The sequence below is a fragment of the Bombina bombina genome, chromosome 2, assembly GCF_027579735.1.
Source record: "Bombina bombina isolate aBomBom1 chromosome 2, aBomBom1.pri, whole genome shotgun sequence".
Lineage (NCBI taxonomy): Eukaryota > Metazoa > Chordata > Amphibia > Anura > Bombinatoridae > Bombina > Bombina bombina.
Window position 1 is genome coordinate 603,837,585 of NC_069500.1, and position 25,000 is coordinate 603,862,584.

General features: G+C 40.6%; 1 protein-coding gene across 1 annotated transcript in view; it reads right to left on the reverse strand.

The window, feature by feature from the left end:
• LOC128647196 (tight junction protein ZO-2) overlaps window positions 1-25,000 on the reverse strand; it is a 196,944-nt gene that overhangs the window by 135,719 nt on the left and 36,225 nt on the right. Inside the window, exons 4-5 of the mRNA XM_053699978.1 lie at window positions 14,912-15,014; window positions 1,594-2,184 (exon numbers count right to left, since the gene is read on the reverse strand). Of these exons, the coding sequence (XP_053555953.1) occupies window positions 1,594-2,184; window positions 14,912-15,014 (694 nt within the window). The remainder of the gene's footprint in view (window positions 1-1,593; window positions 2,185-14,911; window positions 15,015-25,000) is intronic.

Consider the following 25,000-nt stretch of genomic DNA (forward strand, 5'->3'; position numbering starts at 1 on the left):
AGAGGTAATGGTATATATAAGAGTATATCGTCGATCTGAAAAGGGAGGTAAGAGATGAATCTCTACGACCGATAACAGAGAACCTATGAAATAGACCCCGTAGAAGGAGATCATTGAATTCAAATAGGCAATACTCTCCTCACATCCCTCTGACATTCACTGCACGCTGAGAGGAAAACCGGGCTCCAACCTGCTGCGGAGCGCATATCAACGCAGAATCTAGCACAAACTTACTTCACCACCTCCATAGGAGGCAAAGTTTGTAAAACTGATTTGTGGGTGTGGTGAGGGGTGTATTTATAGGCATTTTGAGGTTTGGGAAACTTTGCCCCTCCTGGTAGGAATGTATATCCCATACGTCACTAGCTCATGGACTCTTGCTAATTACATGAAAGAAATGGCTAGTCATACCTTGAGCAGAAAAGTCTGCAAACTGTTCCCCCCAACTGAAGTTCTCTCAGCTCAACAGTCCTGCGTGGGAACAGCAATTGATTTTAGTTACTGCTGCTAAAATCATACTCCTCTTTTAAACAGAACTCTTCATCACTTTCTGTTTCAGAGTAAATAGTACATACCAGCACTATTTTAAAATAACAAACTCTTGATAGAAGAATAAAAAACTACAACTAAACACCACATACTCTTCACCATCTCCGTGGAGATGCTACTTGTTCAGAGCGGCAAAGAGAATGACTGGGGGGGCGGAGCCTGGGAGGGGCTATATGGACAGCTTTTGCTGTGCTCTTTGCCATTTCCTGTTGGGGAAGAGAATATTCCCACAAGTTATGGATGACGCCGTGGACCGGACACACCAATGTTGGAGAAATTATATTTCTACATACACTACTACAAAACACACACATAATAAAAAGTTACTGTGGGATTCCATCAAGTGCATAAAATTGCTGCACATGACAATACTAACTGAGGAGGGGAGACCAAAAATGATAAAAACATCAAAAGCAATTATAATAAATAAAGACTATTTTTTTTTAACATTTTAAAATACATTTATCTAAGATATTACCGATTTTTTATTTTCTTTTATAATAAACATTTTTAATATTGTTCTTTAAAAAAGCCTTAAGAAGGATTAAAGATATTAATCTCAGTGTAGATACTTATTTTGTATTAGACTTTAAGGCAAATGAGTCAGTTTATAGACTGTATAAACATGCAAACTGTTAAGAGATGAAACCCACATTTTTTCTCTTCATGATTCAGATAGAGCATGCAATTTTAAGAAACTTTCTAATTTACTCCTATTCTCATTTTTTCTTTGTTCCTTTGGTATCTTTATTTGAAAAATTAGTAATGTAAGCCTTAGGAGCCAACCCATTTTTGGTTCGGGACCTGGGTAGCACTTGCTGATTAATTACTAAATGTAACCACCAATCAGCAAGCGCTACCCAGGGTGCTGAACCTGGGCTGGCTCCTAAGCTTACATTCCTGATTTTCAAATAAAGATACAAAGAAAAATGATAATTGGAGTAAATTAGGATGTTGCTTACAATTGCATGCTCTATCTGAATCATTAAAGAAAAAAAATGGGTTTCATATCTCTTTAAAATGTAGAAATGCAGCATGTAGAACCCCACCATTACCTTCATTGGGTCTGTTCTTGCAGAGAAGAACACCAACAGGCTTCCTCTGTCCTTTGTGTACAGGCTGAGCATAAAGTCTATCCGGCTCAGGTGAAGGACTGTGGGACTGAAGCCTGTCTCGGCTCTGTTGCATTTCCTTATCATTCTTGTAGTCTGTTGGTACTCGCCGGCCAATCCCTCGATCTGGACTATAGTCTCCACTATAGCTGCGATCAAATGACTCCTCCCTATCCACACTCCTGCCCCGGTCTCTCTTGTATCGGTGCTCTTCAGTCAGGTCTCGTTCAATACCTCTGCCCTGGCTGTGCTCTCTTCTGTATTCGTGCTCATCATCCAGCTCTCTCTCCCTGCTTCTCCCACGTACCCGTTCTTGATCCTTCTCAAATGAACGGCCTCGTTCTTGTTCTCTGATGTAGCTTTTGTCTGGGCTGGAGTCTCTACTACGGTGTCCATTACCACTATGCCAGCTCCCACTATATCCACTGTGTGCACTTCTGCGATCATCTTCTATAGGGTCAAAATATCTAGGGTCAGGCTCAGGAGATGCTGTGACCTGAACCTTACGAGGTCTTTTCACAACCTGTTTTGAAAATTAAAAATGTATGCACTCCTAAATAAATAGTACAACAAAATACAATATATTTATTATTCAGTATAAGGACAATAGTTGATACATTTTTTTTAAAAAATAATAAAAAATACAAACAAACAAAAAAAAAACAAATTGTGTGAGAACCGTTGGCTCACAAAAAAAAATAAAAAAAAAATATTACTTTGGAAGTGGCACCAGAGATAATAGAATGATCTAACTGACTGGGTATATGAAAGAAGGCATCTATTCGATCAATGGCAGTGAAAATCTGACCTAGTGCCATTATTAAATTGAGTGGTATACATTTTGAAATAAGGGTCCCCAATGTAACTGTTTAGCTTCCAAAAGTTTAATGCAGGGCTAAATGGAGAAGGGTCAAAAAGTGGTTAGAAATAATTAAATCTGTGGTGCTGCTCCTGAAAGATAATCAAATTACACAAAGGTTCAATATATTTTGAATAGCAAAGATAACCCTGCCATTCGCCAGTTACCAAAGAACATGAAAAATAAATCTATCCTATACAAATCAGTAAACAATGCCCAACAAATACTTCTCCTAAATCTAGAGAAGGAAAAAAAAAACCTAAGAAAGATAGAGTGACAAAATGTACGCCTCCTAGCAAAAGCACATTATGAAGGGTTGATGTGTTATCTAGAAGAACTTCATGCCTCCCAAATTCTGTGGCTGAGAATGAGGGACACAGGTTATTGATAGGTGCTTGTCACAATTTTGTGGGTTGAGCCGTGCTGGGAGGGGAGGGTTCATGGGTGGTTAGTGGGTGGGATTGTGGGTGTTTCTGGTGGGATTTTAGTTGTTTCAGGACAGTTTGTGGGTGTTCTATGGGTGGGGCCAAGTGAAATTCTCTAAAGTGGGACATATGGCTGTCTAAAAGGACAGCCCCTCTCAAATAGGGACAGTTGGGAGGTTTAGAACTAAATAGAAACTAGGAGAGCTAGCAGTAGAATGGTAATTCAAATTATTATCATTTTTAAATGCATATTTAAATTAGATTTAAAAAAAAAAAAACACACTCCTATTTACCTCTTTTTCCTCTCCCTTTCTGTCCCCTCCTTTCTCTCGTCTATATCTCAATGCTTGTCTTCTAAATTTTGCTATAAATTCTTCTGATGCTTTCTATCTATTAACTTGCTAGGGGCCACTTGAACTTACATTAGTACCTATCAGTAGATTGAGACACTAGGAACACTCATTGCTAAAGATTCCTGTGACATCCCCCAACTAATTGTATGAAACTAAATTTCGTTATAGGTGACAATACAAGGGATGACACTATTTTTTGAGATCTCTCTCTCTGACCCAGGTGTAGGTATGAGAGTAACCTAAAAGATTGTAATTGATCCTATGTCAAAATCTCGTGCTAGTTATGTATAATGAATAATCTTGTACTTTACATTTGAGAATTGTTGAAAGTTTGTTTCTATGCCGATTGATTTATTTGCTTTCTCTTTGTACTGACTTTTGCTTAAAGGGACAGTCTAGGCCAAAATAAACTTTCATGATTCAGATAGAGCATGTAATTTTAAACAATTTTCCAATTTACTTTTATCACCAATTTTGCTTTGTTCTCTTGGTATTCTTAGTTGAAAGCTTATCCTAGGAGGTTCATATGCTAATTTCTTAGACCTTAAAGCCCACCTCTTTCAGATTGCATTTTAACAGTTTTTCACCACTAGAGGGTGTTAGTTCACGTATTTCATATAGATAACACTGTGCTCGTGCACAAGAAGTTATCTGGGAGCAGGCACTGATTGGCTAGACTGCAAGTCTGTCAAAAGAACTGAAAAAAGGGGCAGTTTGCAGAGGCTTAGATACAAGATAATCACAGAGGTTAAAAGTATATTATTATAACTGTGTTAGTTATGCAAAACTTGGAAATGGGTAATAAAGGGATTATCTATCTTTTAAAACAATTATTCTGGTGTAGACTGTCCCTTTAACCCCTTAATGACCGAGGACGTGCAGGGTACGTCCTCAGAAAAAAGGCAGTTAACGCCTGAGAACGTACCCTGCACGTCCTCGGTGTGGAAAGCAGCTGGAAGCGATCCTGCTCGCTTCCAGCTGCTTTCCGGTTATTGCAGAGATGCCTCGATATGGAGGCATCCTGCAATAACCTTTTACGGCCATCCGATGCAGAGAGACATCTCTGCACCGGACATCGATGGCCGGTATCGTTGGTGGGTGGGAGCCGGTATGGGAGGTGGGTGGCGGCCATCGATGGCCCTGGTCATGTGGAGGGGGGCGGGGAAGACCGGGGGAGCGCACGCACGTGCACGAGGGGGCGGGCGCGTGCACGGGGAGGGAGCGGGTGGGAGCCGCTACACTACAGAAAAAATGTGTCCCAAAGCTAAATAAAAGTGGGACATTTAATGTAAAAAAAAACCAACCCATTAGGTGTAATTTAGGTGGTTGGGGTTGTTGCGTGGGGGGGGGGGGGAGCTACACTACAGAAAAAATAAAAAAAAATAAAAAAATAAACATTTGATTGTTCAAACTGGGTACTGGCAGACAGCTGCCAGTACCCAAGATGGCCCCCAATAAGGCTGAGGGGGAGGCTTAGAGAGCTGTTTTGGGGGGGGGGGATCAGGGAGGTTGGGGGTTAAGGGGGGATCCTAAACACAGCATATGTAAATATGCTTCTTTTTTTTTCTTTTAAAAAAAAAACCAAAAAACAGAATTTATGCTTACCTGATAAATTACTTTCTCCAACGGTGTGTCCGGTCCACGGCGTCATCCTTACTTGTGGGATATTCTCTTCCCCAACAGGAAATGGCAAAGAGTCCCAGCAAAGCTGGTCACATGATCCCTCCTAGGCTCCGCCCACCCCAGTCATTCAACCGACGGACAGGAGGAAATATATATAGGAGAAACCATATGATACCGTGGTGACTGAAGTTAGAGAAAATAATTCATCAGACCTGATTAAAAAACCAGGGCGGGCCGTGGACCGGACACACCGTTGGAGAAAGTAATTTATCAGGTAAGCATAAATTCTGTTTTCTCCAACATTGGTGTGTCCGGTCCACGGCGTCATCCTTACTTGTGGGAACCAATACCAAAGCTTTAGGACACGGATGAAGGGAGGGAGCAAATCAGGTCACCTAAACGGAAGGAACCACAGCTTGCAAAACCTTTCTCCCAAAAATAGCCTCCGAAGAAGCAAAAGTATCAAATTTGTAAAATTTGGCAAAGTGTGCAGTGAAGACCAAGTCGCTGCCTTACATATCTGGTCAACAGAAGCCTCGTTCTTGAAGGCCCATGTGGAAGCCACAGCCCTAGTGGAGTGAGCTGTGATTCTTTCAGGAGGCTGCCGTCCGGCAGTCTCATAAGCCAATCGGATGATGCTTGTAAGCCAAAAGGAAAGAGAGGTAGAAGTCGCCTTTTGACCTCTCCTTTTACCAGAATAAACAACAAACAAGGAAGATGTTTGTCTGAAATCTTTGGTAGCCTCTAAATAGAACTTTAGAGCATGGACAAAGTCCAAATTGTGTAACAAACGTTCCTTCTTTGAAACTGGATTCGGACACAAAGAAGGTACAACTATCTCCTGGTTAATATTTTTGTTAGAAACAACTTTAGGAAGAAAACCAGGCTTAGTACGCAAAATCACCTTATCTGCATGGAACACCAGATAAGGAGGAGAACACTGCAGAGCAGATAATTCTGAAACTCTTCTAGCAGAAGAAATTGCAACCAAAAACAAAACTTTCCAAGATAGTAACTTAATATCTATGGAATGTAAGGGTTCAAACGGAACCCCTTGAAGAACTGAAAGAACTAAATATAGACTCCAGGGAGGAGTCAAAGGTCTGTAAACAGGCTTGATCCTAACCAGAGCCTGAACAAATGCTTGAACATCTGGCACAGCTGCCAGTCTTTTTTGTAGTAAGACAGATAAAGCAGAGATCTGTCCCTTTAGAGAACTTGCAGATAATCCTTTCTCCAAACCTTCTTGAAGAAAGGAGAGAATCTTAGAAATTTTTATCTTATTCCATGGGAATCCTTTGGATTCACACCAACAGATATATTTTTTCCATATTTTATGGTAAATTTTTCTAGTTACAGGTTTTCTGGCCTGAACCAGAGTATCTATCACCGAATCTGAAAACCCACGCTTTGATAGAATCAAGCGTTCAATCTCCAAGCCGTCAGTTGGAGGGATACCAGATTTGGGTGTTCAAATGGACCTTGAACAAGAAGGTCCTGTCTCAAAGGTAGCTTCCATGGTGGAGCCGATGACATATTCACCAGGTCTGCATACCAAGTCCTGCGTGGCCACGCAGGAGCTATCAAGATCACCGAGGCCCTCTCCTGATTGATCCTGGCTACCAGCCTGGGAATGAGAGGAAACGGTGGGAATACGTAAGCTAGGTTGAAAGTCCAAGGAGCTACTAGTGCATCTACTAGAGTCGCCTTGGGATCCCTGTATCTGGACCCGTAGCAAGGAACCTTGAAGTTCTGACGAGACGCCATCAGATCCATGTCTGGAATGCCCCATAATTGAGTTATTTGGGCAAAGATTTCCGGATGGAGTCCCCACTCCCCCGGATGAAAAGTCTGACGACTCAGAAAATCCGCTTCCCAATTTTCCACTCCTGGGATGTGGATCGCAGACAAGTGGCAGGAGTGATCCTCCGCCCATTGAATTATTTTGGTCACTTCTTTCATCGCCAAGGAACTCTTTGTTCCCCCTTGATGATTGATATACGCAACAGTCGTCATGTTGTCTGATTGGAACCTTATGAATTTGGCCTTTGCTAGTTGAGGCCAAGCTCTGAGAGCATTGAATATCGCTCTCAGTTCCAGAATGTTTATCGGGAGAAGAGACTCTTCCCGAGACCATAGACCCTGAGCTTTCAGGGATTCCCAGACCGCACCCCAGCCCACTAGACTGGCGTCGGTCGTGACAATGACCCACTCTGGCCTGCGGAAGCTCATTCCCTGGGACAGATGGTCCAGGGTCAGCCACCAACGGAGTGAATCTCTGGTCTTTTGATCTACTTGAATCATTGGAGACAAGTCTGTATAATCCCCATTCCACTGTTTGAGCATGCACAGTTGTAATGGTCTTAGATGAATTCGTGCAAAAGGAACTATGTCCATTGTTGCAACCATCAATCCTATTACTTCCATGCACTGCGCTATGGAAGGACGAGGAACAGAATGAAGCACTTGACAAGAGCTTAGAAGTTTTGATTTTCTGACCTCTGTCAGAAAAATCCTCATTTCTAAGGAATCTATTATTGTTCCCAAGAAGGGAACTCTTGTTGACGGAGACAGAGAACTCTTTTCTTTGTTCACCTTCCATCCGTGACATGTGAGAAAGGCTAAAACGATGTCCGTATGAGCCTTTGCCTTTGACAGGGACGACGCTTGTATTAGAATGTCGTCCAAGTAAGGTACTACTGCAATGCCCCTTGGTCTTAGAACCGCTAGAAGGGACCCTAGCACCTTTGTGAAAATCCTTGGAACAGTGGCTAATCCAAATGGAAGAGCCACAAACTGGTAATGTTTTTCCAGAAAAGTGAACCTTAGGAACTGATGATGTTCCTTGTGGATAGGGATATGTAGGTACGCATCCTTTAGATCCACGGTAGTCATAAATTGACTTTCCTGGATGGTGGGTAGAATCGTTCGAATAGTTTCCATTTTGAACGATGGTACCCTGAGAAATTTGTTTAGGATCTTCAAATCCAAAATTGGTCTGAACATTCCCTCTTTTTTGGGAACTACGAACAGATTGGAATAAAATCCCATTCCTTGTTCCTTTCTTGGAACTGGGTGTATCACTCCCATCTTTAACAGGTCTTCTACACAATGTAAGAATGCCTGTCTCTTTATTTGGTTTGAGGATAAGTGAGACTTGTGGAACCTTCCCCTTGGGGGTAGTTCCTTGAATTCCAGGAGATAACCTTGAGAAACTATTTCTAGCGCCCAAGGATCCTGAACATCTCTTGCCCAAGCCTGAGCAAAGAGAGAGAGTCTGCCCCCCACCAGATCCGGTCCCGGATCGGGAGCTACTCCTTCATGCTGTCTTGTTAGCCGTGGCAGGCTTCTTGGCCTGCTTACCCTTGTTCCAGCCTTGCATTGGTTTCCAGGCTGGTTTGGGTTGTGAGGCATTACCCTCTTGCTTAGAGGATGCCGAATTAGAGGCTGGTCCATTTCTGCGAAAGGGACGAAAATTAGGCTTATTTTTAGCCTTAAAAGACCTATCCTGTGGAAGGGCGTGGCCCTTTCCCCCAGTGATGTCTGAAATAATCTCTTTCAAATCAGGTCCAAATAAAGTTTTACCTTTGAAAGGAATGTTAAGTAATTTTGTCTTGGATGACACATCCGCTGACCAAGACTTTAGCCAAAGCGCTCTGCGCGCCACAATAGCAAACCCTGAATTTTTCGCAGCTAATTTTGCTAATTGCAAAGCGGCATCTAAAATAAAAGAGTTAGCCAATTTAAGTGCGTGAACTCTGTCCATAACCTCCTCATATGGAGTTTCTCTACTGAGCGACTTTTCTAGTTCCTCGAACCAGAACCACGCTGCCGTAGTGACAGGAACAATGCATGAAATTGGTTGTAGAAGGTAGCCTTGCTGTACAAAAATCTTTTTAAGCAAACCTTCCAATTTTTTATCCATAGGATCTTTGAAAGCACAACTATCTTCGATAGGAATAGTAGTGCGTTTGTTTAGAGTAGAAACTGCCCCCTCGACCTTGGGGACTGTCTGCCATAAGTCCTTTCTGGGGTCGACCATAGGAAATAATTTCTTAAATATAGGGGGAGGAACAAAAGGTATGCCAGGCTTTTCCCACTCTTTATTTACTATGTCCGCCACCCGCTTGGGTATAGGAAAAGCGTCGGGGGGCACCGGAACCTCTAGGAACCTGTCCATCTTGCATAATTTCTCTGGAATGACCAAATTGTCACAATCATCCAGAGTAGATAACACCTCCTTAAGCAGTGCACGGAGATGTTCTAATTTAAATTTAAATGTCACAACATCAGGTTCAGCTTGATGAGAAATTTTTCCTGAATCTGAAATTTCTCCCTCAGACAAAACCTCCCTCATGGCCCCTTCAGATTGGTGTGAGGGTATGACAGAACAATTATCATCAGCGTCCTCTTGCTCTTCAGTGTTTAAAACAGAGCAATCGCGCTTTCTCTGATAAGTAGGCATTTTGGATAAAAGATTTGCTATGGAGTTATCCATTACAGCCGTTAATTGTTGCATGGTAATAAGTATTGGCGCACTAGATGTACTAGGGGCCTCCTGCATGGGCAAAACTGGTGTAGACACAGTAGGAGATGATGTAGTATCATGTTTACTCCCCTCATTTGAGGAATCATCTTGGGCAATATCATTATTTGTGGCAGTACTGTCCTTACTTTGTTTGGACGCTATGGCACAATTATCACATAAATTTAAATGGGGAGACACATTTGCTTTCATACATATAGAACATAGCTTATCTGAAGGTACAGACATGTTAAACAGGCTTAAACTTGTCAATAATGCACAAAAAACATTTTAAAATAAAACCGTTACTGTCACTTTAAATTTCAAACAGAAAACACTTTATTACTGAATATGTGAAAAAGTATGAAGGAATTGTTCAAAAATCACCAAATTTTCACCACAGTGTCTTAAAGCCTTAAAAGTATTGCACACCAATTTTCAGAGCTTTAACCCTTAAAATAACGGAACCGGAGCCGTTTTTCAATTTAACCCCTATACAGTCCCAGATACAGTCTTTGCTAACACCCAACCAAGCCCTGAGGGGAATACAATACCAAATGACACCTTCTAAAAGCTTTTTCAGAGATTCTTAGATCCTCACACATGCATCTGCATGCCCTGCTCTCAAAAAACAACTGCTCATTAATGGCGCGAAAATGAGGCTCAGTCTATGACTAGAAAGGCCCCCTGACTGAAAAAGGTGTCCAATACAGTGCCTGCCGTTTTATAAACGTTCCCCAAGATTATAAATGTCAATTGTTAGCCTAAATTTGAATAATATGCACAAATAAAGCAATCGATTTAGCCCATAAAAATGTCTACCAGTTTTTTAGCCCATAATAAGCCCTTTATTCTGTTTGTTTTTGACTAAGAAAATGGCTTACCGGTCCCCATGAGGGGAAATGACAGCCTTCCAGCATTACACAGTCTTGTTAGAAATATGGCTAGTCATACCTTAAGCAGAAGAGTCTGCTAACTGTTTCCGCCAACTGAAGTTACTTCATCTCAACAGTCCTATGTGGAAACAGCAATCGATTTTAGTTACTGTCTGCTAAAATCATCTTCCTCTTACAAACAGAAATCTTCATCCTTTTCTGTTTCAGAGTAAATAGTACATACCAGCACTATTTTAAAATAACAAACACTTGATAGAAGAATAAAAACTACATTTAAACACCAAAAAACTCTTAACCATCTCCGTGGAGATGTTGCCTGTACAACGGCAAAGAGAATGACTGGGGTGGGCGGAGCCTAGGAGGGATCATGTGACCAGCTTTGCTGGGACTCTTTGCCATTTCCTGTTGGGGAAGAGAATATCCCACAAGTAAGGATGACGCCGTGGACCGGACACACCAATGTTGGAGAAACTTTCATTTTAGTACTGGCAGACTTTCTGCCAGTACTTAAGATGGCGGGGACAATTGTGGGATGGGGGAGGGAAGGGAGCTGTTTGGGAGGGATCAGGGGGTGGGATGTGTCAGGTGGGAGGCTGATCTCTACACTAAAGCTAAAATTAACCCTGCAAGCTCCCTACAAACTACCTAATTAACCCCTTCACTGCTAGCCATAATACACGTGTGATGCGCAGCAGCATTTAGTGACTTTCTAATTACCAAAAAGCAACGCCAAAGTCATATGTGTCTGCTATTTCTGAACAAAGGGCATCCCAGAGAAGTATTTACAACCATTTGTGCCATAATTGCACAAGCTGTTTGTAAATAATTTCAGTGAGAAACCTAAAATTGTGAAAAAATTAACGTTTTTTTTAATTTGATCGCATTTGGCGGTGAAATGGTGGCATGGAATATACCAAAATGGGCCTAGATCAATACTTGGGGTTGTCTACTACACTACACTAAAGCTAAAATTAACCCTAGAAGCTCCCTACATGCTCCCTAATTAACCCCTTCACTGCTGAGCATAATACACGTATTGTGCGCAGTGGCATTTAGCAGCCTTCTAATTACCAAAAAGCAACGCCAAAGCCATATATGTCTGCTATTTCTGAACAAAGGGGATCCCAGAGAAGCATTTACAATCATTTATGCTATAATTGCATAAGTTGTTTGTAAATAATTTCAGTGAGAAACCTAAACTTTGTGAAAAAATTTGTGAAAAAGTGAACAATTTTTTTTATTTGATCGCATTTGGCGGTGAAATAGTGGCATGAAATATACCAAAATGGGCCTAGATCAATACTTTGGGATGTCTTCGAAAAAAAAATATATACATGTCAATGGATATTCAGGGATTCCTGAAAGATATTAGTGTCCCAATGTAACTAGCGCTAATTTTGAAAAAAAAGTGGTTTGTATTTATGGCCCTATAAATTGCAAAAAAAGCAAAGAACATGTAAACATTGGGTATTTCTAAACTCAGGACAAAATTTAGAAACTATTTAGCATGGGTGTCTTTTGGTAGTTGTAGATGTGTAACAGATTTTGGGGGTCAAAGTTAGAAAAAGTGTGTTTTTTTTCCATTTTTTCCTCATATTTTATAATGTTTTTTATAGTAAATTATAAGATATGATGAAAATAATGGTATCTTTTGAAAGTCCATTTAATGGCGAGAAAAACGGTATATAATATGTGTGGGTACAGTAAATGAGTAAGACGAAAATTACAGCTAAACACAAACACCGCAAAAATGTAAAAATAGCCTTGGTCCCAAACGGACAGAAAATGGAAAAGTGCTGCGGTCATTAAGGGGTTAATAAAGATTTTGATATTAAAAAAAACAAAACAAAAAAAAAAAAAACACACCACACATTCTGGATTATCTTTAAAGGAAAGTCTGGATGATGCTTGAAAGGCTTCAGGAAAATACATCTAACAATATATCTAACTTTAGAGACTTTAAACTCACACATCGAAAAGGTATATTGGGCCAAATCCAGGGCCTCATGACATATAAACTAGTCCTAAAGCCCATGTACGCAGGCCATTTTTTGCAGTACAGTGGTCCCACCCCTCGCTTTCTCTCTCTGTCCCCCTCTCTTTTGTGCTCTGCCTCCTCCCTTTTGTGCACTCTCTCTCTCTACAGACCATGCCCGCTTCGACCAGTCACGCCCCGCCCACTCTCTCCGGACAGCAGATCAGATTAGTTTGTGTAAGGTCAGGTGTGTTTGTCCTCGCGCTGTCTCTACTGCGCATGACAGCTTCAGACAAACACACTTGGCCTTTATATATATATATATATAAACACATACACAGAAGTGGTGAGGCACAGATATGCACAACATTGATATACCAAAGACTCCCTATTTTTGGTTTCTCTTTGGGGCTCCTAAGATGGCACATTGTTGTTTTGAGAGGGTCATTATACTGATGTTAAATTCAGTCTTTCAATACAAGTTATTTTTTTCTCATTGCATAACGTGAGAGATACCATCATAATTGTGTTTCCAAAAAGCATTAAATTGCCATAATTGAACCATGGGCATTGTTTTAAGATTACCCAGACCATCACAGAACATTTCCTCTGTTTATACCACTAACTAATAGGTACATGGTACATGTTTGCCAAGACCCCTCATTCCGGTATCTTGTCATTGCAGACGCTGAGCATCAGATTGCACTGTGTTAATCAACAAGTTTCTGAAGTTTTGAAGGGACAGTTTACTCAAAAATGTTCTCCCCTTTAATTTGTTCCCAATGATCCACTTTACCTGCTGGAGTGTATTAAATTGTTTACAAGTATTTCCATTACCCTTATATTGGCATTTGAAATAGTTTATTTAGCCTGTGGTATCCCCACCTATCCTGAAAGTTTTGGGGTTCAAGGCCAAGCAGTGTTAACACAGCCAGTAGAATAAATTACACTCCCAGTGGGTTTTAGAAGAGATAAGGTAATAAAATGTTAATTTTCCATTGTTCTCGCCAAGTATTGGTGATTGATTTATGGACAGATATAAGATAAAGAAGCAGGTACATGTACACAAGGTGATAAAGTAATGAAATCTGATTATACCTACAAGCTCAACCTATTTTATTAGGTTGTGGCCTCAAAACACAAAATCAGCTAATTAATATACACAAATAAACCTTAAAAAGCAAATCTCATACATTTTATACTCTGCAGCTGGTAAAAAAAGTAATTGGAAACACATTAAGGAAACATTTTTTATAGTATACTGTCCCTTTAAGGTGAACAAGACATGAATGAAGCAGTAGTTTTGCCCACTTTAAAACAATCGTGTTCAAGTATAGCAATGGGGGGGGGGAAATATCCCAAGTAGCAAGAACACACTACTATATCATGTACATCAGATCTTCACTGGTTTTCCATATGATAAAAATAATTCCTAAATAAAGATAGCAAGAGAACGAAGACAAATTAATAATAGGAGTAAATTAGAAAGTTGCTTAAAATTGCATGTTTTATGTGAATCATGAAAGACAAAAAACTGGGTTTAGTATCCCTTTAATAAATATAATGTATATTTAATACATTTACAGTATTGCATACTATTTGGTGATCCATAAATAGAATAAAATGATTATCTTATCTCAAGGAGAAACAAGTCTAAATTACGGTTAGCCTACACTAACTTTATGTGAAGGAAAAAAAAAAAAAAAAAAAAAAAAAAAAGGAGCTTTCCTCCTATAACCAAAATCATGGAGAATGGCAGCAAGCACAACATAACTTCTTTCTCTGGCTTTTCAAGTGAGCATTACATACACAGTATACATTTATGATACTTTATATATATTTAAAAAAAAAAAAAAACTACCATAGAAATGAATTTTGACACTTAAAGGGATACTGAACCCATTTTTTTCCCTTTTTCATGATTCAGATACATTATGCATTTTTAAGCAACTTTCTAATTTATTCCTATTATGAATTTTTCTTTGTTCTCTTGGTATCTTTATTTGAAAAGCAGGAATGTAAGCTTAGGAGCCAGACCATTTAGTTCAGGAGTAAATTAGAAAGTTGATAAAAATTAACTTCTCTATCTGAATCATGAAAGAAAGAAAAAATGGGTTTAATTTCCCTTTAGTACATTGTTACACAGAATTATAAAGCACAATATCACCAGGACTTATTTAAGGGAAATAAACCATTTTAATTTTCTTTTGTGATTCAGATAGAACAAACATTTTTAAACAACTTTCCAATTTACTTCTATAATAGATTTTTCTTCATTCACCTGGTATCCTTTATTGAATAAGCAGCAATGCATTACTGGAAACTTGCTGAACACATAGGTAAGCCAATGGCAAGGCAAGAGGCATATATTTGCATTCACTAATCCGCAGCTAGCTCCCAGCACCTGAACCTATTTAGCTATGATTTTTAACAAAGGATACCATTAGAACTAAGCAAATTAGATAATAGAAGTAAATTGGAAAGTTGTTTAAAATGATATGCAATAACTGAATGAAAAAAAAAGGTTTTCATGGCGCTTTAAATTAAATTAGCTCACTATCATTATCCCCCAACTCAAACAGAATGATACTCACAATGACAGCTGTTTTCCCACATTTCTTAAGCTGTTGCACAGCAAACGAATGCAAAACGTTATCCATGGGTATTCCATTAACCATAACCACCCTATCATTTTCTCTGTAAGAACAAATACAGAACACGTAAATTATCTACACATGCAATTATAGACTATACCTACTATAAAAAAAAATGAATTAGTAATCAGATGCACTTGTAGAGATGATTTTCAGATTGAACATATCACCAATTTAACCTGACATTTTAAATAAGTTAAACGGAAAAACATTCCAAACAATTATGGAATTTAAAGGGCCATAATAGACAAAAAATTAGAGCATGTCATGTTTCAAACTATTCAGACCCTTTAATTTTTGGAATGTTTAAAAAAGATAAATATATCAAAACGTAATCATTATTTAAAGTTGGGAGTTAGACAATTCAACATAATTTGCACTGGGTATGTAACTGGAGATCAACTATGATTATAAAATGGTAATTTCAGTAATAAAAAAAAAAAAAAAAAAAAAAAAAAAAAAGAGAGAAACATGTTTAAAGGGACACTAAACGCAATTTTTAATGCTTCAGATAGAGCATGCAATTCTAAGCAACTTTCTAATTTACTCCTACTATCAATTTTTCTTGCTATCTTTATTTAAAAAGCAGGAATCTGATGCATAGGAGCCAGCCCATTCTTGGTTGAGAACCAGGGTTATGCTTGCTTATTGGTGGGTAAATATCAGCCTCCAATAAGCAAGCATAACCCAGGTTCTCAACCAAAAATGGGCTGGCTCCTATGCATCAGATTCCTGCTTTTTAAATAAAGATAGCAAGAATCTGATGCATAGGAGCCAGACCATTCTTGGTTGAGAACCAGGGTTATGCTTGCTTATTGGTGGGTAAATATCAGCCTCCAATAAGCAAGTGCTATCCATGGTGCTGAACCTAAAATGGGTTGGCTGCTAAGATTTAAATTCATGATTTTCAAATAAAGATAGCAAGAGAACAAAGAAAAATTGATAATAGGAGTAAATTAGAAAGTTGATTAAAAAATTGCATACTCTATCTGAATCATGTAAGAAAAAAATTGGGTTCAGTGTCCCTTTAACTAAAGCTCTTTCATACACAAAGGTAAAGTTCCATTTAATAAGCTCAAGCATTGCAGCAACTGAGCAGAAAAAAATGTAGCATTAGTCACAAGGCTCACCCAATCGCTGGCTGTTATCTGCTCAGGAGTTAAAATGCTTGCAACTTAACAGTTATAGAAAACCTTCTCAAGATTGCAGACAGACATTCTCAAAGTACAGAACCTGTACACCTGAAATTGCCACTTAGAATGCGGCATTGTGTTGTAAAATATACATTGCACAAAAGATTTCTTGTGCAAAGCTGCCCCCTGCTATTGGGAAATAGGTTGAGCAAGAGCAGGGCATGTCAAGACACTCGCTTGTTCTGAGGTGGCAAAGAAGCTTAAAAAAAAAAAAAACACACATTTCTTCTGCTTAAACTTGTGGTTGTAGCTTAAGTGGACATGAAACCAAAAGTTTATTTTGTGATTTAGGTAGAACAAATTTCTAGTTCAGTGTTTTTCAACCAGTGTGCCGTGGCACACTAGTGTGCCGTGAGAGATCCTCAGGTGTGCCACGGCAGACTGACAAAAGTGAGGGGTTGTCCCTCTTTAAAATTTTGAAATATTGGGAGGTATGTGACAGGCTCATCAGGCATCATTTACAACCATGACATTGACATTCATTCACAGACAAACATTACGATTGTTTGTGAATGAATGTCAATATGTCATGTATAGTTTGTAGGAGTCATGGCATGAGAGCACAGTACAGTGTCAATATATATATATATATATATATATATATATATATATATATATATATATATATATATATATATATATATATATATATATATATATATATATATATATATATATATATATATATATATATATACACACACACACACACATACAAAGTGTGTCAGTTGCACTCTCACAAACAGTTTCCCAAGGGCCAGGGTGCTAGAGTAGGTGAAATGTAGTCAAGTAGAAAACAGCACTCTCTGGACTTAAGTTATAAACAAAAAGTTTAATTAGTAAAGTTTCGGGGAATGCTCCCCTTCATCAGACCAACAACATACAAGTGAGTCAACACATTTATGCATACATAGACCCCTCCCCCTAGTGAAAAAAACCGCCTAAAGCCGGTTGTCATGGCAACCAGACAAATAATACAAAGTAAATACATATAATCAAGCAAAACACACATCAGAGAACCCAAAAATGCATGATCCTGGTAAATGTGCAGATATACATAGGGCTATTTGTATATGTAATGCAAAATCAGTGGTTACAGTCACATATCAACCAGTATCGTATGGTGCATGAGAAGAAAAACATAATTTATGCTTACCTGATAAATTCCTTTCTTCTGTAGTGTGATCAGTCCACGGGTCATCATTACTTCTGGGATATTAACTGCTCCCCTACAGGAAGTGCAAGAGGATTCACCCAGCAGAGCTGCATATAGCTCCTCCCCTCTACGTCACTCCCAGTCATTCGACCAAGGACCAACGAGAAAGGAAAAGCCAAGGGTGAAGTGGTGACTGGAGTATAAATTAAAAAATATTTACCTGCCTTAAAAACAGGGCGGGCCGTGGACTGATCACACTACAGAAGAAAGGAATTTATCAGGTAAGCATAAATTATGTTTTCTTCTGTTAAGTGTGATCAGTCCACGGGTCATCATTACTTCTGGGATACCAATACCAAAGCAAAAGTACACGGATGACGGGAGGGATAGGCAGACTCTTTATACAGAAGGAACCACTGCCTGAAGAACCTTTCTCCCAAAAATAGCCTCCGATGAAGCAAAGGTGTCAAATTTGTAAAATTTGGAAAAAGTATGAAGCGAAGACCAAGTTGCAGCCTTGCAAATCTGTTCAACAGAGGCCTCATTCTTGAAGGCCCAAGTGGAAGCCACAGCTCTAGTAGAATGAGCTGTAATTCTTTCAGGGGGCTGCTGTCCAGCAGTCTCATAAGCTAAACGAATTATGCTACGAAGCCAAAAAGAAAGAGAGGTAGCGGAAGCTTTTTGACCTCTCCTCTGCCCAGAGTAAATGACAAACAGAGAAGACGTTTGTCGGAATTCCTTAGTTGCCTGCAAGTAAAATTTTAGAGCCCGGACTACATCCAGGTTGTGCAGTAGACGTTCCTTCTTTGAAGAAGGATTTGGGCATAAAGAAGGAACAACAATCTCTTGATTGATATTCCTGTTAGTAACTACCTTAGGTAAGAACCCAGGTTTAGTACGCAGGACTACCTTATCCGAATGAAAAATCAAATAAGGAGAATCACAATGTAAGGCTGATAATTCAGAGACTCTTCGAGCCGAGGAAATAGCCATTAAAAATAGAACTTTCCAAGATAACAACTTTATATCAATGGAATGAAGGGGTTCAAACGGAACGCCCTGTAAAACATTAAGAACAAGGTTTAAACTCCATGGTGGAGCAACAGTTTTAAACACAGGCTTAATCCTGGCCAAAGCCTGACAAAAAGCCTGGACGTCAGGAACTTCTGACAGACGTTTGTGTAACAGAATGGACAGAGCTGAGATCTGTCCCTTTAATGAACTAGCAGATAAACCCTTTTCTAAACCTTCTTGTAGAAAAGACAATATCCTAGGAATCCTAACCTTACTCCAAGAGTAACCTTTGGATTCACACCAATGTAGGTATTTACGCCATATCTTATGGTAAATCTTTCTGGTAACAGGTTTCCTAGTCTGTATTAAGGTACTAATAACTGACTCAGAAAACCCACGTCTTGATAAAATTAAGCGTTCAATTTCCAAGCAGTCAGCTTCAGAGAAGTTAGATTTTGATGTTTGAAGGGACCCTGTATCAGAAGGTCCTGTTTCAGAGGTAGAGACCAAGGCGGACAGGATGACATGTCCACCAGGTCTGCATACCAAGTCCTGCGTGGCCACGCAGGTGCTATTAGAATCACTGATGCTCTCTCTTGTTTGATTCTGGCTATCAATCGAGGAAACAACGGGAAGGGTGGAAACACGTAAGCCATCCTGAAGTCCCAAGGTGCTGTCAGAGCATCTATCAGGACTGCTCCTGGATCCCTGGATCTGGACCCGTAACGAGGAAGCTTGGCGTTCTGTCGAGACGCCATGAGATCTATCTCTGGTTTGCCCCAACGTCGAAGTATTTGGGCAAAGACCTCCGGATGAAGTTCCCACTCCCCCGGATGAAAAGTCTGACGACTTAAGAAATCCGCCTCCCAGTTCTCCACTCCCGGGATGTGGATTGCTGACAGGTGGCAAGAGTGAGACTCTGCCCAGCGAATTATCTTTGATACTTCCATCATAGCTAGGGAGCTTCTTGTCCCTCCCTGATGGTTGATGTAAGCTACAGTCGTGATGTTGTCCGACTGAAACCTGATGAACCCCCGAGTTGTCAACTGGGGCCAAGCCAGGAGGGCATTGAGAACTGCTCTCAATTCCAGAATGTTTATTGGCAGGAGACTCTCCTCCTGACTCCATAGTCCCTGAGCCTTCAGGGAATTCCAGACGGCACCCCAACCTAGAAGGCTGGCGTCTGTTGTTACAATTGTCCAGTCTGGTCTGCTGAATGGCATCCCCCTGGACAGGTGTGGCCGAGAAAGCCACCATAGAAGAGAATTTCTGGTCTCTTGATCCAGATTCAGAGAAGGGGATAAGTCTGAGTAATCCCCATTCCACTGACCTAGCATGCACAGTTGCAGTGGTCTGAGGTGTAAGCGTGCAAAGGGTACTATGTCCATTGCCGCTACCATTAAGCCGATTACCTCCATACATTGAGCCACTGACGGGTGTTGAATGGAATGAAGAGTGCGGCAAGCACTTTGAAGTCTTGATAGCCTGTCCTCTGTCAGGTAAATCTTCATTTCTACAGAATCTATAAGAGTCCCCAGGAAGGGAACTCTTGTGAGTGGAACGAGTGAACTTTTCTTTTCGTTCACCTTCCATCCATGTGACCTTAGAAATGCCAGTACTAACTCTGTATGAGATTTGGCAGTTTTTGAAAGCTTGAAGCTTGTATCAGAATGTCATCTAGGTATGGAGCTACCGAGATTCCCCGCGGTCTTAGTACCGCCAGAAGAGCACCCAGAACCTTTGTGAAGATTCTTGGCGCTGTATCCAATCCGAATGGAAGAGCCACAAACTGGTAATGCCTGTCTAGGAAGGCAAACCTTAGGTACCGGTAATGATCTTTGTGAATCGGTATGTGCAGGTAAGCATCTTTTAAATCTACAGTGGTCATGTACTGACCCTCTTGGATCATAGGTAAAATTGTCCGAATAGTCTCCATCTTGAACGCTGGAACTCTTAGGAATTTGTTTAGGATCTTTAAGTCCAGGATTGGTCTGAAAGTTCCCTCTTTTTTGGGAACCACAAACAGATTTGAGTAAAACCCCTGTCCCTGTTCCGATCGTGGAACTGGATGGATTACTCCCATTAACAAGAGCTCTTGTACGCAGCGTAGAAAAGCCTCTTTCTTTGTCTGGATTGTTGACAATCTTGACAGATGAAATCTCTCTCTTGGAGGAGAGTATTTGAAGTCCAGAAGGTATCCCTGAGATATTATCTCTAGCGCCCAGGGATCCTGAACATCTCTTGCCCAAGCCTGGGCGAAGAGAGAAAGTCTGCCCCCCACTAGATCCGATCCCGGATCGGGGGCCCTCAATTCATGCTGTTTTGGGGGCAGCAGCAGGTTTCCTAGTCTGCTTGCCCTTGTTCCAGGACTGGTTAGGTTTCCAGCCTTGTCTGTAGCGAGCAACAGCTCCTTCCTGTTTTGGTGCAGAGGAAGTTGATGCTGCTCCTGCTTTGAAATTACGAAAGGAACGAAAACTAGACTGTCTAGTCTTGGCTTTGGCTTTGTCCTGAGGCAGGGCATGGCCTTTACCTCCTGTAATGTCAGCGATAATCTCTTTCAACCCAGGCCCGAATAAGGTCTGCCCTTTGAAAGGTATATTAAGCAATTTAGACTTAGAAGTAACATCAGCTGACCAGGATTTTAGCCACAGCGCCCTGCGTGCCTGAATGGCGAATCCTGAATTCTTCGCCGTAAGTTTAGTAAGATGTACTACGGCCTCCGAAATGAATGAATTAGCTAGTTTAAGGACTCTAAGCCTGTCCGTAATGTCGTCCAGAGTAGCTGAACCAATGTTCTCTTCCAGAGACTCAATCCAGAATGCCGCTGCAGCCGTGATCGGCGCAATGCATGCAAGGGGTTGCAATATAAAACCTTGTTGAACAAACATTTTCTTAAGGTAACCCTCTAACTTTTTATCCATTGGATCTGAAAAAGCACAGCTATCCTCCACCGGGATAGTGGTACGCTTAGCTAAAGTAGAAACTGCTCCCTCCACCTTAGGGACCGTTTGCCATAAGTCCCTTGTGGTGGCGTCTATTGGAAACATTTTTCTAAATATCGGAGGGGGTGAGAACGGCACACCGGGTCTATCCCACTCCTTAGTAACAATTTCAGTAAGTCTCTTAGGTATAGGAAAAACCTCAGTACTCGTCGGTACCGCAAAATATTTATCCAACCTACACATTTTCTCTGGTATTGCAACTGTGTTACAATCATTCAGAGCCGCTAACACCTCCCCTAGTAATACACGGAGGTTTTCCAGTTTAAATTTAAAATTTGAAATATCTGAATCCAGTCTGTTTGGATCAGAACCGTCACCCACAGAATGAAGTTCTCCGTCCTCATGTTCTGCCACCTGTGACGCAGTGTCTGACATGGCCCTAATATTATCAGCGCACTCTGTTCTCACCCCAGAGTGATCACGCTTACCTTTTAGTTCTGGTAATTTAGCCAAAACTTCAGTCATAACAGTAGCCATATCCTGTAATGTGATTTGTAATGGCCGCCCAGCTGTACTCGGCGCTACAATATCACGCACCTCCCTCTGAGCGGGAGATGTAGGTACTGACACGTGAGGCGAGTTAGTCGGCATAACTCTCCCCTCGTTGTTTGGTGAAATTTGTTCAATTTGTACAGATTGATTTTTATTTAAAGTAGCATCAATACAGTTAGTACATAAATTTCTATTGGGCTCCACTTTGGCATTGCAACAAATGACACAGGTATCATCTTCTGAATCAGACATGTTTAACACACTAGCAAATAAACTTGCAACTTGGAAATACAATTCAAATAGAATATTAAAACGTACTGTGCCTTTAAGAAGCACAGAAGATCTATGACAGTTAAAAATTAATAAATTGAAACAGTTATAGCCTCAATCCTTGTAAACAACACAACTTTAGCAAAGGTTTAATCCCATTAGCAAAGATAACAATTTCTGAAAGCAGGAAACAAATTACAGAATAAAAGTTTTTATTTCAGTCAAACTATAATTCTCACAGCTCTGCTGAGAGAAATTACCTCCCTCAAAATAAGTTTTGAAGACCCCTGAGCTCTGTAGAGATGAACCAGATCATGCAGGGAATACAATGAGTTGCTGACTGAAATATTAGATGCATAGTAAAAGCGCCCCTCCCCCACACACACAGCAGTGAGGGAGAACAGAAACTGACAGAAAAAACAGATTTAAGCAACTGCCAAGTGGAAAAATGGTGCCCAAACATTTATTCACTCAGTACCTCAGCAAATGAAAACGATTTTACATTCCAGCAAAAACGTTAAACATAATTTCTAGTTATTAAAACAGCTTTATGTACTTCTTACAGTGTAATTCTAGTGAAGTACCATTCTCCCAGAATACTGAAGTGTAAAGTATACATACATGACATTATATCGGTATGGCAGGATTTTCTCATCAATTCCATTGTCAGAAAATAAAAACTGCTACATACCTCTATGCAGATTCATCTGCCCGCTGTCCCCTGATCTGAAGTTTACCTCACTCCTCAGATGGCCGAGAACAGCAATATGATCTTAACTACTCCGGCTAAAATCATAGCAAAACTCTGGTAGATTCTTCCTCAAACTCTGCCAGAGAGGTAATAACACACTCCGGTGCTATTTTAAAATAACAAACTTTTGATTGAAGATATAAAACTAAGTATAATCACCATAGTCCTCTCACACGACCTATCTAGTTGCTGGGTGCAAGAGAATGACTGGGAGTGACGTAGAGGGGAGGAGCTATATGCAGCTCTGCTGGGTGAATCCTCTTGCACTTCCTGTAGGGGAGCAGTTAATATCCCAGAAGTAATGATGACCCGTGGACTGATCACACTTAACAGAAGAAATAAATCAACATCTATCTATATAACTCCGTCCTGTTCAAAATAGTCTAAAGACCAGTAACATACTTCTTTACCAGAAGTAACATCATATCTGTATAGGCCATCTGTACCTAGAGCCATCTAATCTTAAACATAATACTGTCACAGTAATACTTAGATAAACGAACGATCAGGCATCAGCACCCTCACTATCGGGGTCAAGCATTAACCTCGGACCCATTACATTGTATACACTCAGGGTAACAAAATAGTATAGAATGGGTGACCGTAATACCGGAGTGCAGTGTTATCATCCCGTGCGGCAGTGTCAGATGCAGGCCCATGTTCGTGCTTACAGTGTACACAGCGCATCGCACAGATTAATAGTGCGCATGCGTATCACCTAGGGGCGGTCCGCCCCCGGAATTCAACAGCAGCGTTACCATAGGCTCAAAGTGCCAAGCCTCCATAAGTGTAATTGAAAATTCAAAATCGAAATATGGCTGGGTCTAATACACATCATAAGTACGCTATTCTGACACAGTGTTCGTGATCACATCTGGGCATGTACGGTATAGGACAGAGTAAACTATGTAAGGCAGGTTAAAGACAGGAGGCCCACCCCGCACAAGACTAAAAAAAGTCCCATAATCTAATAGGCAGGTCTCAACCTCAGACTACTGAGTGACTCAGCCCGTATAATACAGGGGGCCCCTTACAGGATAAAATTTAGAACACTCGTAGCCGCAGCGATTCTTGCGCTCAGCCCTTGTACCGGTATTCTGATTGGCCACAGTGGGACACGGCCCATCATATGTTCAAAATGTAACTGAGAGTAACAGGTTAGCGCATATCGTTACTCAGAAACTCGGACAAGTCAGAGAGTTGGATGGAGAAAATTAATACCCAACTACGTGAATACAACAATGCCTTAATTGCCTTTAAAAATAAGAAGCTTGGTTATGTTATGGAGGATTATAAGGATAAAAAAGTGTATCGATGGACTCTTGGGCCTGTTGAAAGAGCCCAATATCAACCAAGAAGACAAAGGAGATTCAGAACATATGCACACAGGCAATTGAATACTGTGGACTCCAGCTCTGGTTCAGATACTGAGTACTCAAGCGACCGGCTACAGGAGACAGAGAATCAGCACAATACACAGCCTTTTTTAGGCATTACCACCCGCTCCAGGGGAAGGGGCGAAGACCACACACACGCAGGGGCGGATTTTGGAAGAAGACCCCGCTACCTCGCAGAAGGAGGAGGATGTGACGGTCAACCTTAGCCAACATGTTCTGACTGATAATGAGAGGCGAGTTCTCATGAAGGGCCTCTCCTTTGTTCCAACAACCATACCTGACGACTTTGCCACCTATATCGATACTATGCGTTTCCAGAGACAACTAAAATTGGGAGATTTTTTCCAGGGGAAGGTGATGGAAGATAACAGACATCCTTTTAAAAAACCCAGCACGTTTGAACCTCCCACAACTAACCCGAGCATCAAAACCTTCACTCGTCTTGTACAACAAAGAGTAAGACAGGGGGAACATGGCCCAACTAGAAACAACATGACAACAAGTGATTGGGAAGCTGTACAATCTCTTAGAAATGACTCTACAATAGTCATACGTCCAGCGGATAAGGGTGGTGCGGTTGTCCTGCAGGATTACCAGGAGTACAAAGCAGAAATAGACAGACAACTGGCGGACAACTCCACTTATAGGGCTCTATCCTGTGATCCCACCATTTCTTATAAAACACAGATTGATTCTGTTATTGAACACGCAGCACGAATGAATTGGATAGACTCAACTACTAAAGAATGGCTGA